This window comes from Rhinopithecus bieti, unplaced genomic scaffold, assembly GCF_001698545.2.
Source record: "Rhinopithecus bieti isolate Rb0 unplaced genomic scaffold, ASM169854v2 scaffold_9899, whole genome shotgun sequence".
Taxonomy (NCBI): domain Eukaryota; kingdom Metazoa; phylum Chordata; class Mammalia; order Primates; family Cercopithecidae; genus Rhinopithecus; species Rhinopithecus bieti.
Genome location: NW_016806979.1, coordinates 2,311,434 through 2,326,547, shown reverse-complemented (window position 1 = coordinate 2,326,547; position 15,114 = coordinate 2,311,434). Strand labels below are relative to the sequence as shown.

At 44.5% G+C, this 15,114-nt stretch overlaps 1 protein-coding gene across 1 annotated transcript in view; it reads left to right on the top strand.

Annotated features, from left to right (window-relative positions):
- The window catches only part of RPTOR (regulatory associated protein of MTOR complex 1), a 424,190-nt gene that overhangs the window by 158,480 nt on the left and 250,596 nt on the right, over positions 1-15,114 (top strand). The window contains exon 4 of the mRNA XM_017879553.1: positions 4,325-4,483. Coding sequence (XP_017735042.1) covers positions 4,325-4,483 — 159 coding nt within the window. The remainder of the gene's footprint in view (positions 1-4,324; positions 4,484-15,114) is intronic.

Below are 15,114 nucleotides of genomic sequence, written 5' to 3'. Positions count from 1 at the left end.
CCCGCGCCCCACCCCCACCCCCACCCCAGACCCTGGAGAAGGGGTCGGAAGTCAGCATCGGTGGACGTTCCTGATTAAAGTGCGCTCAGGTGGCTCACTTCTGCTGGCCGGACTGCGAACAGGAGCCGGGAACACCCGTTCCACCTTGTGTGTGAGACCTAGGAGGATTCAAGAAGATACATACTCCTTTAGCATCCATGAAACTTTTTTTTTTGAGTCCTTCCTCTCCATTTTTGCTCTTCCCTACTTGAGCTGCCTTAAAGCATCCCTGGAGGTGGGAAAATGCAGAGACCCTCTCATTGTTTCTACCAACTTAGCCAGGACACTTTTTAAAAAGCACTTTCATTAAAAATGCATGGGTGTTTGTTTTAATCTACATAAAGGCCCAGACCAAAATGGGATGTGGCCTGCTGCTTAGACTGGCCATTACCACACCCCGATTCAGAGAGAAACCTAAATTTTGTGTTTATGCAGGTCTTACAGCTGAGGCGTTTGGGTTGAAGGAGCAGGTAAACTAGGTCCTCTCCAGGACCTTTTTTGTTGGGTTTGGAGAGACGTGGGCGAGATGGGGCTGTTGCTCCACGCTGACTCGAAGCCATCTCCCCAGACTGACCCCGTCCTATGTGTCTGCCATTCTTTCTACCTACCCGTTTGAAGACAGAATGTCTGTCTACCTCTACTTCAGACTTATTTTCTAATGTAAAATATACTTACTTGAGTGGATGTGGTTTTGGAGGGCATGTAGCCAAGGTCCTGACAGCTGAATAAAATGTTTCCTTCTTTCCCCTAGAACTGCGCTTTCATTTATCAACTGCCCTCGACTTGTTGTATGGGATCAACCCAAATTCAGGTATTGAGAACATTAAGACTCAGTGGACTGGTTCTGTCTCACCAACAACACACACAGTTGATCAGTGATGAATCCACAATGTGTCCATCATTTTCTTAAGTCTTAGTATGTAGAATCTCAGGTAGCAAAGCAGAAAGGATGACATCACGGACGCCTTGGGTACCCAGCACCTGGATGCAGCTGTTCGTACACACATACTTTCTGGCATTATGTTGACAGTCACTTACACCACTTCAACCTCAGGCAGGATCCTGTCAGTTTCCTTACTACAAATGGATTTGTTTATTAGTTATTGTAATTACTGTCAGTAAAAATCTGAGTATCACTCAGCAATTAGTTGCTGGTAACCGAGTGTGTTGTAAGCCTGCGGGAAGGACATAAAACTTGTGCCTTGAACAGAAAGGCAGACATGTGGGTGAGCAGTGCTGACCCCCACAGGATTTACCGTCTACATAGAATTGAGATAGCTGCACATGAATATATAGTGAGCACTGTAAGTTAAATCAGAAAAAGAAAAAATTATTTCCTGCTGAAGGGGTTCAAGAAGGAATTTTGTAGGAGAGCTGGGCATTGAACAGGCTCCTCCAGAACATGTGGGTCATATTGGCCACCGCATGGCTGGGGCCCCCCGTGGGCCAGTGATGACCACCTACGGGAGCAGGTGACACGCTCCAGGCCACGCATCAGCACCCCTCCCGTCATGCTCCTGGCTTCTCTGAGCCCTTCCTCCTTCCCCGTGGCCCCGGGCTCCCTGCGGGCCAGCCCCATCCTGGCAGAGCCCGCTGTGGGTGTCAGTGTACATCCTTCATAGATGAAAACGGACTTGAAGATCCCGCCTTATGAGTTGGTTAGCTCTCTCTCGAGTCTCCTTCATGACTCTATTTTTCGAGCAGCATTCTGGTCCTGAGGGAGGAGACACTGAGAGGGGAGACCACTCTGCCGCCCTAGCCCTGCCTCAGACCAGCACTCCGCACTGTCTTGCAGTGACACAGGGTTGCTAGCCTTGGATTAGCTTTTGGTTCTCTAATGGGCTTTGCTTGCAGGTACCAAAAATTTGGGGAACCCGGAAAAATTCTTAAATCTCATCATCCTAAACATATTCATACATCTACTGACGACTTCCAAAGTACAGGGTCTAGAATACCAAGAGGTTTTATGTTGTCATAAATTAGAGTTTTAATGTATATAATTAGGTGACACCAAATGTGTATCATATACAACAGAGGATCTATGTTGCAGGAATTGGGCCTTGTTTTCCTCACATCTAACTCTTTTTCTCTGGAAATGCCAAGGAACCTTTCTTTATTTTCTTTATTTTTATTTTTTCATAGAGACGGGGAGGTCTCACTCTGTTGCCCAGGCTGGTCTTGAACTCCTGGCCTCAAGTGATCCTCCCACCTTGGCCTCCGAAATGCTGGGATTCCAGGTGTGAGCCCCCGTGTCCGGCAGGAGAACCTTTCTTAAGCATGAATGGTGTGCCCTCCTCGGGGCATGTCCTCTCTGCTTCCTTTCTCAGTCACATCAGCAGGTGCTTCCTGTGCATCTGTGTGCCCAGGCTGGCACAGCTGGAGCCCAGGCTTTCCTTCAAACGCAGCCTCCCCTGCATATTCCAAACACTTAACGGCATTTTTCTTCAAGTGATGATCGTGGCATTGGCCTTACTTATTTTAGTTGTGTTTAAAATAAAATTTTAAAAGTTTATCAAAGTGATGAACATACACATCACTTTTTAAAAACATAATCCCCACCCAGAGGCAAACCCTTTCAGCTGTCTGTTTTAGTGGCATATGTTGGCGCTGCTTTGCACTGACTCATCAACTCAGGGCATGTTCCCTGACTGCCTGGTGTGGCGCCGGCACTTTCACACCCGCTGTTCCCTTCACCCGCCCTAGAAGGTCGTAGATTTGCTCTGTCAGTTTTTCTTTGTTGGGAGTTCACCACGAGAAGTGCTTTGCAGACAAAGAGCATGACGGAACTGGAGTAGCTCCTTGTGCCGCCTGTGCCCATTTTCCAGCATCCTGCCACCCAGTCAGGTCTGTCTCCTCCCTGGCCTGCCCTCCTCACTCAGGTTCTCTGGAAGTTGGCACAGTTTTTACTAAAATAAAATCAGCATTCATAGCATTAGGACTATGTAGATATTGTTCTCAAGAAAGCCAGGTCATGTGTACGTGGGTCTGATTCTGTGCTTTGTGTGTGAGTTCCCTGGGCTGCTGGTCTCCGTGCCCCCAGTCTCGCTGTCTTAATGAGAGGCCCTAGAGGAGCCTGCGGTGTCTGGCAAGGCCAGGTCACCCTCATGATTTTCTGGCCCTTTGTGCCTGTTTGTTTTTCCCTGTGACCTTCAGTAGTAGCTTGTTAAACTCCATGAAATAGCTCCTTGGGGTATGTATTGGGAATGCATTGAATTTGTGAATTAATCGAGCGAGAGCTGACATCTTAAGAATGTTGATGCAGCCTGCCCAAGCAGGGAGCATCTTCCCATTTGTTCACGTCTACTTGTGTTTTTCCAGGAGATTTCTGAAAAACTTCCATGTCTCTGTTTTGCACATTTCATGTTAAACTTATTCCTATGCGTTCGGTCTGCTCTGTGGCTTTCTAGATGGGGTTTTCTTTGCCATGATGCCCTCTGTTTATTATTTGTATATATCAAAGCTATTGATTGTTCTGTCAGCTTTAGGTTCTACTAATTCAGGGAGTTCTTCACAGGCATCCGGAAGGGCCCAGGCAGGAGGCGGAGGGAGGAGCTTTCAGCAGGGCAGTTCCTTACTCGGTCTCTTCACTCTTCTGCTGTCATGTGTACATTGCTGCCATGTGTACAATGCAGGTTCCTTCATTTGAGCAAATTCTCTCTTCCATGCTCCAGATGTTTTCAGAAGGACCGCATACTTCTGAGAAACACTTGGTACCCCAGTGGCGGCTGTGTTTGACTTGGTGTTGCCATGTGACAGGCATTACTTGTTTATCTCATTGATGTTCCTAGTAGTTCTCAATGTTTGTTGAATGAATATTTATAACCATCATGTGTGGCAGTTCTTATCTAGTATTTTGATTTGTTTTTTGAGACTATCTCACGCTGTCACTCAGGCTGGAGTACAATGGTGCGATCATGGCTCAATGCAAGCTCAACCTCCTGGGCTTAAGCGATCCTTCCACCTCAGCTGGAAATACAGGTGTGTGCCACCACACCTGGCTCTTTTTTTTTTTTTAATTGTAGAGATGGGGTCTCACTCTGTTGCCCAGGCTGATCTTGAGCTCCTGGGCTCAACCAGTTCTCTCACCTCGACCTCCTAAGCTGCTGGGATTTTCGGTGTGAGCCACAGTGCCTGGCATTATCTGAATTTATAGAGGGAGAAACTGAGTCATGTGTCCAGGACCACACAGCTATTAACTGCTAAATCCAGAGGAAAGAGTAAGGGATGAGTTCCAGGCATTCCCTGGAGTCCATGGTAAATTTCTTCATTTCTTCTCCTGCAACAGGCCCGGTACAAGCAGAGCCTTGACCCAACTGTGGATGAAGTCAAGAAGCTCTGCACGTCCCTACGTCGCAATGCCAAGGAGGAGCGAGTCCTCTTTCACTACAATGGCCACGGGGTGCCCCGGCCCACAGTGAACGGGGAGGTCTGGGTCTTCAACAAGGTGAGTATGCCTTCCAGCTTCCCGTTTCTGCCAGAAGCCATGCCAACTGTGGTGGTCGGCAGCAGCTCCTGCCCATCCGTAGCTTCTGTTAAGCCATCGATGTTTACTGTGTTTCACCAAACGCAAATGCAGTAACTGAACGGACCAGGTAATCAGGCACAAGGAGGGAGCTGTTTCTGTGGCAGAACATGTTCATGGAACGCCTGCCTTGAAGCATGGCGCGTGTGGTTTCCGTTCCCTCTGTCAAAACAGCAGTTGTTTGTATTCTCCGAGGACAGACCTCGGGAGTGTCTGCCTTCTAGTTTGAAAAATTGCACAATTTCTCAATTTCGTTAGAATCTTTCTTTAAGCATCAGTGATTTTCTTAAATGTGTTATATATGCTAAAGGGCTAATTCCAAGCTGCCCTGCAGGTGCAGCCTCCGGGCTTCCCTCCCCAAGGTCAGAATCGCCAGCCTTTTGCAATTCCGTCGCCCAGGACCAGATGAAGCGCTCGCTCCCCTTCTGTAGCTGCTGCTGTGGGTGGTGGGTGCTGACTGTCGTCCTCATCCTCCAGGGTGGGAACCTTGGTCCGTCCAAGAGCAGCCAGCTGTGGGTCTCACTACACTCTGTGTGATGCACGAAAAGCAGTTCTTGGAGGGTGTGGTGGCCCCATATGTGCCTGAGCGTGTCTGTCGGGGCACTGATTTGGAATCCAGCAAACCCGACTTCCGGTTTCAGTTGTGCTGTCAGCCTCCTGGGCCTGTGCCTCCTTAGTGTGGACACCACCTCCCGCCATCATAGTGAGGACTCTGACTCCGTTTCTTCACACACTGAACTCTCAGTTACCGTCCACCGTCCCGTGTTCGTGGCTAGCATTCGGCACAGGTGGTGAGGCAGTGTGGGCCCAGAGCAGAGACCTCAAGGAAGGCTTCCAACCCTGGACACCGAGGAGTAGCCAGCCTCGGGAGTTAGAAAGGTGTCCACCCAGCTCCTCCCGTAGGGCAGTGCCATCTCTCCCCATGTGTATCTGGACCCCAGCTTGATTTTAATTCCTTTCGGTAAATATTGGGTAAATTCGGAGTGGTCATTGTGAAGGAAGTAGAATTTACAGAAGCAGGATGTAATGAACCACCAGGCTTTCACCACAGGCCCTTAGCGTGTCTTTCTCAGCTGCAGTCTCTCCTTTCCCTGCCCTCCCCGGTGGCGCCTGGCACAGTGAATTTGAGTTTGTCTTTCCCTGGCTTTCTTCTGTGGAGCCCCCAGTGTGCTGGCTCTCAGGCACGGCGAATCCGGGAGCTCGCTGCTGACGTGCCGGGCGGACACTGGCGCGCTCTTCCGCAGTGCGCTTTGCTCACTGGGGTCGGAGGCTCTGCAGGTTCGTGCCCCCGACCCCAGGGGCCTACAGCCCTGCCTCTTCCCACATTCGCTGTCCCCTCCCGGGACCCCGCCCTTCTCAGTGCCTCCCCTGCAGATGGGCATTGGGCTGGTTCCTGTCTTGTTTCTGCTGTAAACCGCATGGGTGTTTCAGCTGCCCACCTTTCTCTCCAGCACTGGGTGTTGTCACAGGTTTTTTTAATGATAGACTGTGGTGTGCTCTGATTTCCTCTGATAACCATTAAGGTCGAGCATCCTATGTCCACCCGCCGGCTCCCTGCTGCACGAAGCACCCATCTGCTGTCCACTTCTCTCTGCAGTGGGCTGCCTTTTCCTGTCGGTTTGAGGGCGTTCTTTGTATTCCAGACAGTAATGATTTTTATGAATTATGTCTCTATTCTCTGAATTTATGATGTGATCCTTCTCCTTCTCCTTCTCCTTCTCCTTCTTCTTCTTCTTCCTCTTCTTCTTCCTCTTCCCTCTTCCCTCTTTCCTCCCTCTTCCCTCTTTCCTCCCTCTTCCCTCTTCCCTTCTTCCACTTCTGGTAACTTACAGAACCAAACTTTTTTTTTTTTTTTTTTTTGAAACAGGATCTCACTCTGTCACCCAGGCCAGAGTACAGTGGCATGATCATGACTCACTGCAAACTCTGCCTCCTGGGCTGAAGCGTTCCTCCCACCTCAGCCTCCCAAGTAGCTGGGACTACAGGTGTGCACCACCACACCTGGCTAATTTTTGTATTTTTTTGTAGAGTCAGGGTCTCACCATGTTGCCCAGGCTGATCTTGAACTCCTGAGTCCAAGTAATCCTCCCGCCTTGGCCTCCCAAAGTGTTGGGATTACAGCGTGAGCCACTGTGCCCCACTCTCAGTTGTGCTTTTTCTTTGTTATTTTCGTCTTGCTGTGCTGGCTGATGCCTTCAGTGGAGTGAAGTGGGGACTGGGTGGAGGGGGCGGGGGGGGGTGGGGGAGCTCCTGTGTTCGAGTGTAAGATGTTTGCCCCAGGCTTTTGTAAAACAAAACAATCACCATTATCCAATTAAGAAAGTTCAATTCTTGATTTGGTTTTTTAAAAAAATCGTGACTAGATGTTGATTTGCCTCCCTTGGTTATTTGTATGTGTGTGTTAAGGTGGTCACAGGGCTTTTCTCCCTTAGGCTCATGCTACGTTGAGTGATACTGTCTGACTGTCTCCTGTTACACACACCTTTCTTTTTGGGGTAACCTATGTTACGATGAATGATCCGTTTCATGCGCGGCTTATTCCGTTTGCAGCCATTTTGTTTGATATATTAAATCTGTGTTTATGAGTGAGATTGGCCAGGGATTTTTTCTCTTGCTGTCCTTGCCTAGGCGGAGTGATCAATAACTGTGGCCTTAGAAAATAAGTTGAGGAATGTTCATTCTTTGTATATATACTCGAATAGTTTTTGTGATATTTGAAGTATTTGTTGTCTGAATGTTGTGGAACTTACAAAGAAAGATCTCTGTCTGGGGTGTTACTTTGTTTGTGGAGGGTTTTTGACTACTGATCTAGCTTCTTTCATGGTTAAAGGGTTTTTCTGTTAGCTTTGTCAACTGACTTCTGTAGGACCTTGTCCGTTTCTACTAAGCTTCCCAATGTGTTGACATAAACTGGCTCACAATACCCCTTTAGAAACGCACCAGTATCAGGGGTATCTATGAGTGAGGTGTCTTCCTTTGCTCTTGGTGCTGGGTATATGTGCCTTCTCTCTTTTCTTGTTGATTATTCTTATGAGGATTTAATGTACCTTTTATCAGTCTTTTCAGACCCAACTTTTACCATTGTTGACCCTCCAGAGGATGGAAGGAACAGTAGGATGAATACCTTTATACTGTTCCCCTGTTGCCACTTTGACACTTTTTTTTGTCCCCTGAACCATTTGAAAGATGCAGACATCCTGACAGTAAGAACGAGGATGGCTTTCTGTATCACCACAGTACCATCAAATTGCTCAAGAAATGGCACATCAGTTCTGTGTCATTTACTATAGAGTCCATGTTCATATTTTCCCAAGTGTTTGAAAAATGTGCACTAAATTAGTAGGCATTTTTTACTTGATTTTGTCGTGGACCCAGAATCTAATTAATGTTCATGCATTGCATCTGTTCCTCTTGCCTTTCATTTTATGACATTGACTTTTTTAGTGACTTTTTAAAAAGTTTGTCTTCTTTTGGGAAGTTAGCATATAGTTATACATCAGTCTTTTTTTTTCTGTTTTGAAGCTAAGTCTCCCTCTGTCACCAAGGCTGGAGTGCAGTGGCGTGATCTTGGCTTACTGCAACCTTCATCTCCCGGATTCAAGCAATTCTCCTGCCTCAGTCTCCCGAGTAGCTGGGATTACAGGCACCCACCACCACACCCGGCTAATATTTGTATTTTCAGTGGAGACGGGGTTTCACCATGTTGGCCAGGCTGGTCTCCAACTCCTGACCTCAAGTGATCTGACTGCCTTGGCCTCCCAAACTGCTGGGATTACAGGCGTGAGCCACCATGCCTGGCAATCTTTTTTAAAATAATAGACCACATTTTTCTAGAGCAGTTTTAATTTTACAGAAAAATTGAGCAAGTTTATTGAGTTATATACTTCCTCCCCCTCATTTTCCTCTAGTGTTAATATCTTGCCTTGGTTTGTTAGGTTTTTTACAATTGATAAACCAGTAATGATGCTTTATGATTAATGATGTCCATAGTTTACACCCGGGCTCACTCCTGGTGATGTACACGCTGCAGATTTTGCTGAATGTGTGATGTCCTGCACCCATCGTTATGTTGTCACGCAGAGTAGTGGTGCCCTAAAAGTCCTCTCTGCTCCCCCTCATCTTCTCTCCCCTAGAATTTGGTCTTTTCTGAAGTGTCCTATAGTTGGAATCATATAGTATGTAGCCTCTTCAGACTGGCTTCTTTGACTCAGTAATACACACTTCAGACTCCTCCATGTCTTTTTGTGGCTTGATAGCTCATTTTTTACAATTACTGAACAATACTCTAGTGTATGAATGCAACACTGTTTCTGTATCCATTTTCCTATTCAAGGGCATTTTGGTTACTCTGAACTTCAGACAATTAGGAATAAAGCTATTATGAACATGTGTGCAAGTTCTTGTATGGATATAAGCTTTCCGTTCATTTGGGTAAATACCTGGGAATGTGTTTGCTGGTTGGTTCGGTTAGAGTAGGCTTAGCTTTATAAGGCACTGTGAAGCTGTCTTCCAACACGTCTGTACCATTTTGCATTCCCGCCAGCACTGAACGAGAGTTTCTGTTGCTCCACATTTTCACCAGCATTTGATGTTATCAGTGTTTGGATTTTAGCCATTCTGGTGGGTATGTAGGAGGATCTTACTGTTACTTCATTTTCAAGTTCATAATGATGTGGAATTGGGCATCTTTGCATGTTCTTCATGTTCTTATTTGTCGTGTTATATCTTCTTCGATGAGGTGTCTCTTCAGGTTTTTTGCCCATTTTAAGAATCAGGTTGTTTTTCTTGTTGCTGAGTTTTGAGAGTTCTTTCCATATTTTGGATGCCAGTTTTTTGTTTTTGTTTTGAGGTGGAGTTGCGCTCTTGTTGCCCAGGCTAGAGTGCAATGGCGTGATCTTGGCTCACTGCAACCTCTGCCTCCTGGGTTCAAGTGATTCTCCTGCCTCAACCTCCCAAGTAGCTGAGATTACAGGCGCCCACCTCCACGCCTGGCTGATTTTGTATTTTTTTTTTGTACAGGCTGATCTCAAACTCCTGACCTCAAGTGATCCACCCACCTTGGCCTCCCAAAGTGCTGGGATCACAGGCGTGAGCCACTATGCCCGGCCTGGATGCCAGTTCTTTATTAGATACGTGTTTTTGCAAATATGTCCTCCCAGTTTGTGGCTGCTTGTTTTCTTTTCTTAGCAGTTGATGTTCGCTTTTTGACGAGTTTGGACCAGTGATCCTCCAGGATGTCCCACATTCTAGTTTAATTTCTTTGCTTTTTCATGAGTTTATGTCAAACCAGATAAAAAAAAGTATGATCAAACTTTGTGCTGTCCATAGTAGATGTATTGTAAATACACAGACATATGAAGGTTGAGAGTAAAAGAAAGGGAAAAGATATACTATGCCAATACTAGTCATAGAAAACCAGCGTGGCTCTATTAATCAGAGAACAGAGACTGCAAGATGAGGAGTATTATTGGTGACAAAGAGGGCCATTTCCTTGTGATAAACAGGCCAGCTCACGAGTCAGGCACACACCGTCCTGAGTGTATGTGCACTTAATATCAGAGTTTCAAAGGACATGCAGCAAAATGAACAGAATTAACAGGAAAAGTTTGCCAATCCATCATCATAGCTGGAGATTAGAAGATCTTCTTTTAGTAATTGATAGATTAAACTGAGAGTTAAAATTTATAGACAAAATTGATAGTTAATTTTTTTTTTTTTTTTTTTTTTGAGATGGAGTCCCACTTTGGTTGCCCAGGCTGGAGTGCAATGGCGTGATCTTGGCTCACTGCAACCTCTGCCTCCCGAATTCAAGCTATTCTCCTGCCTCAGCCTCCCAAGTAGGTGGGACTACAGGCGCCCACCACCACATCTGGCTAACTTTTTTGAATTTTTAGTAGAGATGGAGTTTCACCATGTTGGCCAGGCTGGTCTTGAACTCCTGACCTCAGGTGATTGACGTGCCTCGGCCTCCTGAAGTGCTGGGATTACAGGCGTGAGCCACTGTGCCCAGCCCTGTAATTAAAAACTTTCTTACCGAGAAGACTCTAGGCATAGTGTATTTTTTCTAGTCCAAAGCAAAAGCCAGTATTAATGTAAAAGACCTAGCAATATTATCAATCACCCCAACTTAATTAACATTTATACAGCCGTCCACACAACTGCAGAATATACATTCTCAAGTGCATGTGGAATGTTCACCATATGCTGAGCCATAAAGATGTCTCAATAAAGTTTGAAAGATTGAAATCATAGAGTATATTCTCTGTTCTTGAAATTCAAAATTATGGGATATCTGGAAAAGCCCCAAATATTTGGAAATGAAATACCACATGAGTTGAAGACAAAATCATAAAGGAAAATAAAAAATAATTCAAACCTAAAGATAATGAAACTATGACACCCAAATTTATAGGATATAGGTGAAACAGTGCTTATGGAAATGTACAGCTTTAAACTTTTACATAGAAAGGTATATTTTAGAAACATATTTAAAATGAAAATCTTTTTTTTTTTTTTTTTGGAAACAAAGTCTGTCACTCTGTTGCCCAGGCTGGAGTGCAGTGGCGCCATCTCCACTCACTGCAACCTTTGCCTTCTGGATTCAAGCAATTCCCCTGCCTCAACCTCCTGAGTGGCTGGAATTACAGGCGTCTACCACCACGTCCAGCTATTTTTGCATTTTTAGTGGAGACAGAGTTTCGTGTTATTGGCCAGGCTGGTCTCAAACCCCTGAACTTAAGTGATCTGCCCACCTTGGCCTCCCAAAGTGCTGGGATTATAGGCATGAGCTACTGTGCCCAGCCTGAAATCTAATATTCTACCTTAAGGAAACAGAAAATGCTGAGCACATTGAACTCAAAGCAGAAGGAAAGAAATAACAAACAGCAGAAATCAATAAAATAGAGTACAGGCAACAGAGACAACATAGCTAAAATGTGTGTGTTTTTTGTTGTTGTTGTTGTTGTTGTTGTTTTTTAAAGATCAGTAAAAGTTGAGGAATCTCTAGGTAGGTAGATCAGTGAAGAAAGGGAGAAAACACTTTATCAACATCAGCAGTGAAGGAGAGGATATCCCCACATATCCTACAGACATTAAAAAGGTAAGGGAATATTATTAATTTTATATACATTTAAATAATTAAATGGACAGATGCCTTAAAATACAACTTACCAAAACTGACCCAAAATGAAATAGAAAATCTGGATAGCCCTATATCCATGGGCTTCTTTCTAAGGCCATGCCAGGCATAGAAAATCTGTATAGCCCTGTATCGATGGGCTTCTTTCCAAGGCCATGCCAGGCATTTAATCCCTGTGAGGCCAGGGGCTTTTTCTTTTGTTTATTGCTACATTCCAAGCTCTTAGGATAGTGTCTGTTACCTTAACACGTTTGGTAATTGTCAATCACGTGGGTGGGTAGATGAATGGATGTTTTTCTTTTTATATATTTTTTTCAATTTTTTATTTTCCATAGGTTATTGGGATACAGGTGGTGTTTGGTTACTTGAAGAGGTTCTTTAGTGGTAATTTGTGAGATTTTGCTGCACCCATCAACCAGAGAAGTATACACTGCTCCCTTGAAGTCTTTTATCCCTCGCCCCATCCCCAGATCCCCAAATTCCATTGTATCATTCATATGCTTTTGCGTCCTCATAGCTCAGCTCCCACATAACAGTGAAAATGTACGATGTTTGGTTTTCCATTCCTGAGTTACTTCACTTAGAATAATAGTCTCTAATCTCATACAGGTCGCTGCAAATGCCGTTAATCCATTTCTTTTTATGACTGAGTAGTATTCCATCATGTGTATATACCACATTTTCTTTCTTTCTTTCTTTCTTTCTTTCTTTCTTTCTTTCTTTCTTTCTTTCTTTCTTTCTTTCTTTCTTTCTTTCTTTCTCTTTCTTTCTTTCTTTCCTTTCTTTCCTTTCTTTCCTTTCTTTCCTTTCTTTCCTTTCTTTCCTTTCTTTCCTTTCGAGACAGAGTCTCGCTCTGTTGCCCAGGCTGGAGTGCAGTGGTGCGATCTCGGCTCACTACAAGCTCTGCTTCCCNAGTAGTATTCCATCATGTGTATATACCACATTTTCTTTCTTTCTTTCTTTCTTTCTTTCTTTCTTTCTTTCTTTCTTTCTTTCTTTCTTTCTTTCTTTCTTTCTTTCTTTCTCTTTCTTTCTTTCTTTCCTTTCTTTCCTTTCTTTCCTTTCTTTCCTTTCTTTCCTTTCTTTCCTTTCTTTCCTTTCTTTCTTTCGAGACAGAGTCTCGCTCTGTTGCCCAGGCTGGAGTGCAGTGGTGCGATCTCGGCTCACTACAAGCTCTGCTTCCCGAGTTCACGCTATCCTCCTGCCTCAGACTCCAGACTAGCTGGGACTACAGGCGCCCGCCACCACACCCAGTTAATTTTTTGTATTTTTAGTAGAGACGGGGTTTCACCGTGTTAGCCAGGATGATCTCGATTTCCTGACCTCGTGATCCACCCGCCTCAGCCTCCCAAAGTGCTGGGATTACAGGCTTGAGCCACCGTGCCTGGCCACCACATTTTCTTTATCCACTCATTGATTGATGGGCATTTGGGTTGGTTCCATGATTTTGCAATTGCGAATTGTGCTGCTATAATCATGCATGTGCAAGTATCTTTTGTGTATAATGACTTCTTTTCCTCTGGGTAAATACCCAGTAGTGGGATTGCTGGATCAAATGATAGTTCTACTTGTAGTTCTTTAAGGAATCTCCACAGTGTTTTCTGTAGTGGTTGTACTAGTTTACATTCCAACCAGCAGTGTAGAAGTGTTCCCTGATCACATCCACGCCAACATCTACTGTGTTTTGATTTTTCTATTATGGCCATTCTTGCAGAAGTAAGATGGTATCTATTGAATTGTGGTTTTGATTTGCATTTCCCTGATCATTAGTGATGTTGAGCATTTTTTCATGTTTGTTGGCCATTTGTATATCTTCTTTTGAGAATTGTCTATTCATGTACTTCGCCCACTTTTTGATGGGATTTTTTTTTCTTGCTGATTTGTTTGAGTTCATTGTAGATTTCTGGATGTTAGTCTTTTGTCAGATGTATAGATTAAGATTTTCTCTCACTCTGTGAGTTGTCTGTTTACTGTGCTGACTGTTCCTTTTGCCGTGCAAAAGCCCTTTAGTTTAATTAAGTCCCAGCTATTTATCTTTGTTTTTCTTGCATTTGCTTTTGGGTTCTTGATCATGAAATCCTTGCCTAAACCAGTGTCTAAAAGGGTTTTTCCAATGTTATCTTCTAGAATTTTTATAGTTTCAGGTCTTAGATTTAAGTCCTCGATCCATCTTGAGTTGATTATAAAGTGAGAGATGAGGATTCAGTTTTATTCTCCTACATGTGGCTTGCCAGTTATCGGAGAACCATTTGTTGAAAAGGGTGTCTTTTCCCCCCTTTATGATTTTGTTTGCTTTGTTGAAGATCAGTTGGCTGTAAGTACTTGGGTTTATTTCTGGGTTCTTATTCTGTTCCGTTGGTCTATGTGCCTATTTTTATACCAGTGCCATGCTGTTTTGGTGATTATGGCTTTATAGTGTAGTATGAAATCAGGTAACGTAATTCCTCCAGATTTGTTCTTTTTGCTTAGTCTTGCTTTGGCTATGCAGCTCTTTTTTGGCTCCATATGAATTTTAGGATTGTTTTTTCTAATTCTGTGAAGAATGATAATAGTATTTTGATGGGAATTGCACTGAAATAAGTGGATATTTTTACTGAAATGCCATCTGATCACCAGATGTGACGTGCACCCCTCTCCTTCACTCTTTAGTCCTCTTGGTGTGGTCTGTTTTTCTCCACAGCTTGCCCCCAGTCTTATGTGTATTGTCTCACATACACATAAGTGAGACCCTGAGTCTCCATTAAAATGTGTGAGTTCCAGGATAACAAGGTCTTTGCTCTATGAACTGCTTTATGATGGGTACGTAAAACCAAGCATCTCAGAACATAGGAAAGGGTCATTCGATGTTCGCTGCGTTCTACAGCTAATGTCATAAAAGCAACAGAATGATCCCTAGAGCCAAGTCTTTCTTGGTTGTATTTTCCCCCGCTGTGTTATCCCATTAGTTTATCCTCTCATAGGTTTATTTTTTCATGTCACATGGCATGCCACCAGAGACAGGCGCGTGTTCTTCCAGGTCGAGACAGCCATCAGCTGCGCTGTAGAGCACACAGTCCTGCTGCCGAGTCTTGCAGCCTTCAGGTGGGCTCCCTCTATCAAAACGAAGCCTGCAGCATTATAGATGGTACACTGTGGGTACACAATGTAAGACTTAAAAACATTTAAACACGCTAGTTTTAACTATACTTTTCTTTTTGTTTAATCACCATTTATTCTGTTGCTGGTTGTTTTCTCAGCCTCAGCAGAAAACCAAGGTTCAGGACTTAAGCAAATCCTGGGCTCAGATTTTCCCCATCCACTGCCTTCCCTCCCATTCCTCTGTCTGTATTTCAGGCCATTAGGACTGGCAGCTGTAGCCATTAAGAATTCACGTGGCAGACCGTTTGTCGGGAGAAGAATTAATCCACTACTCAGA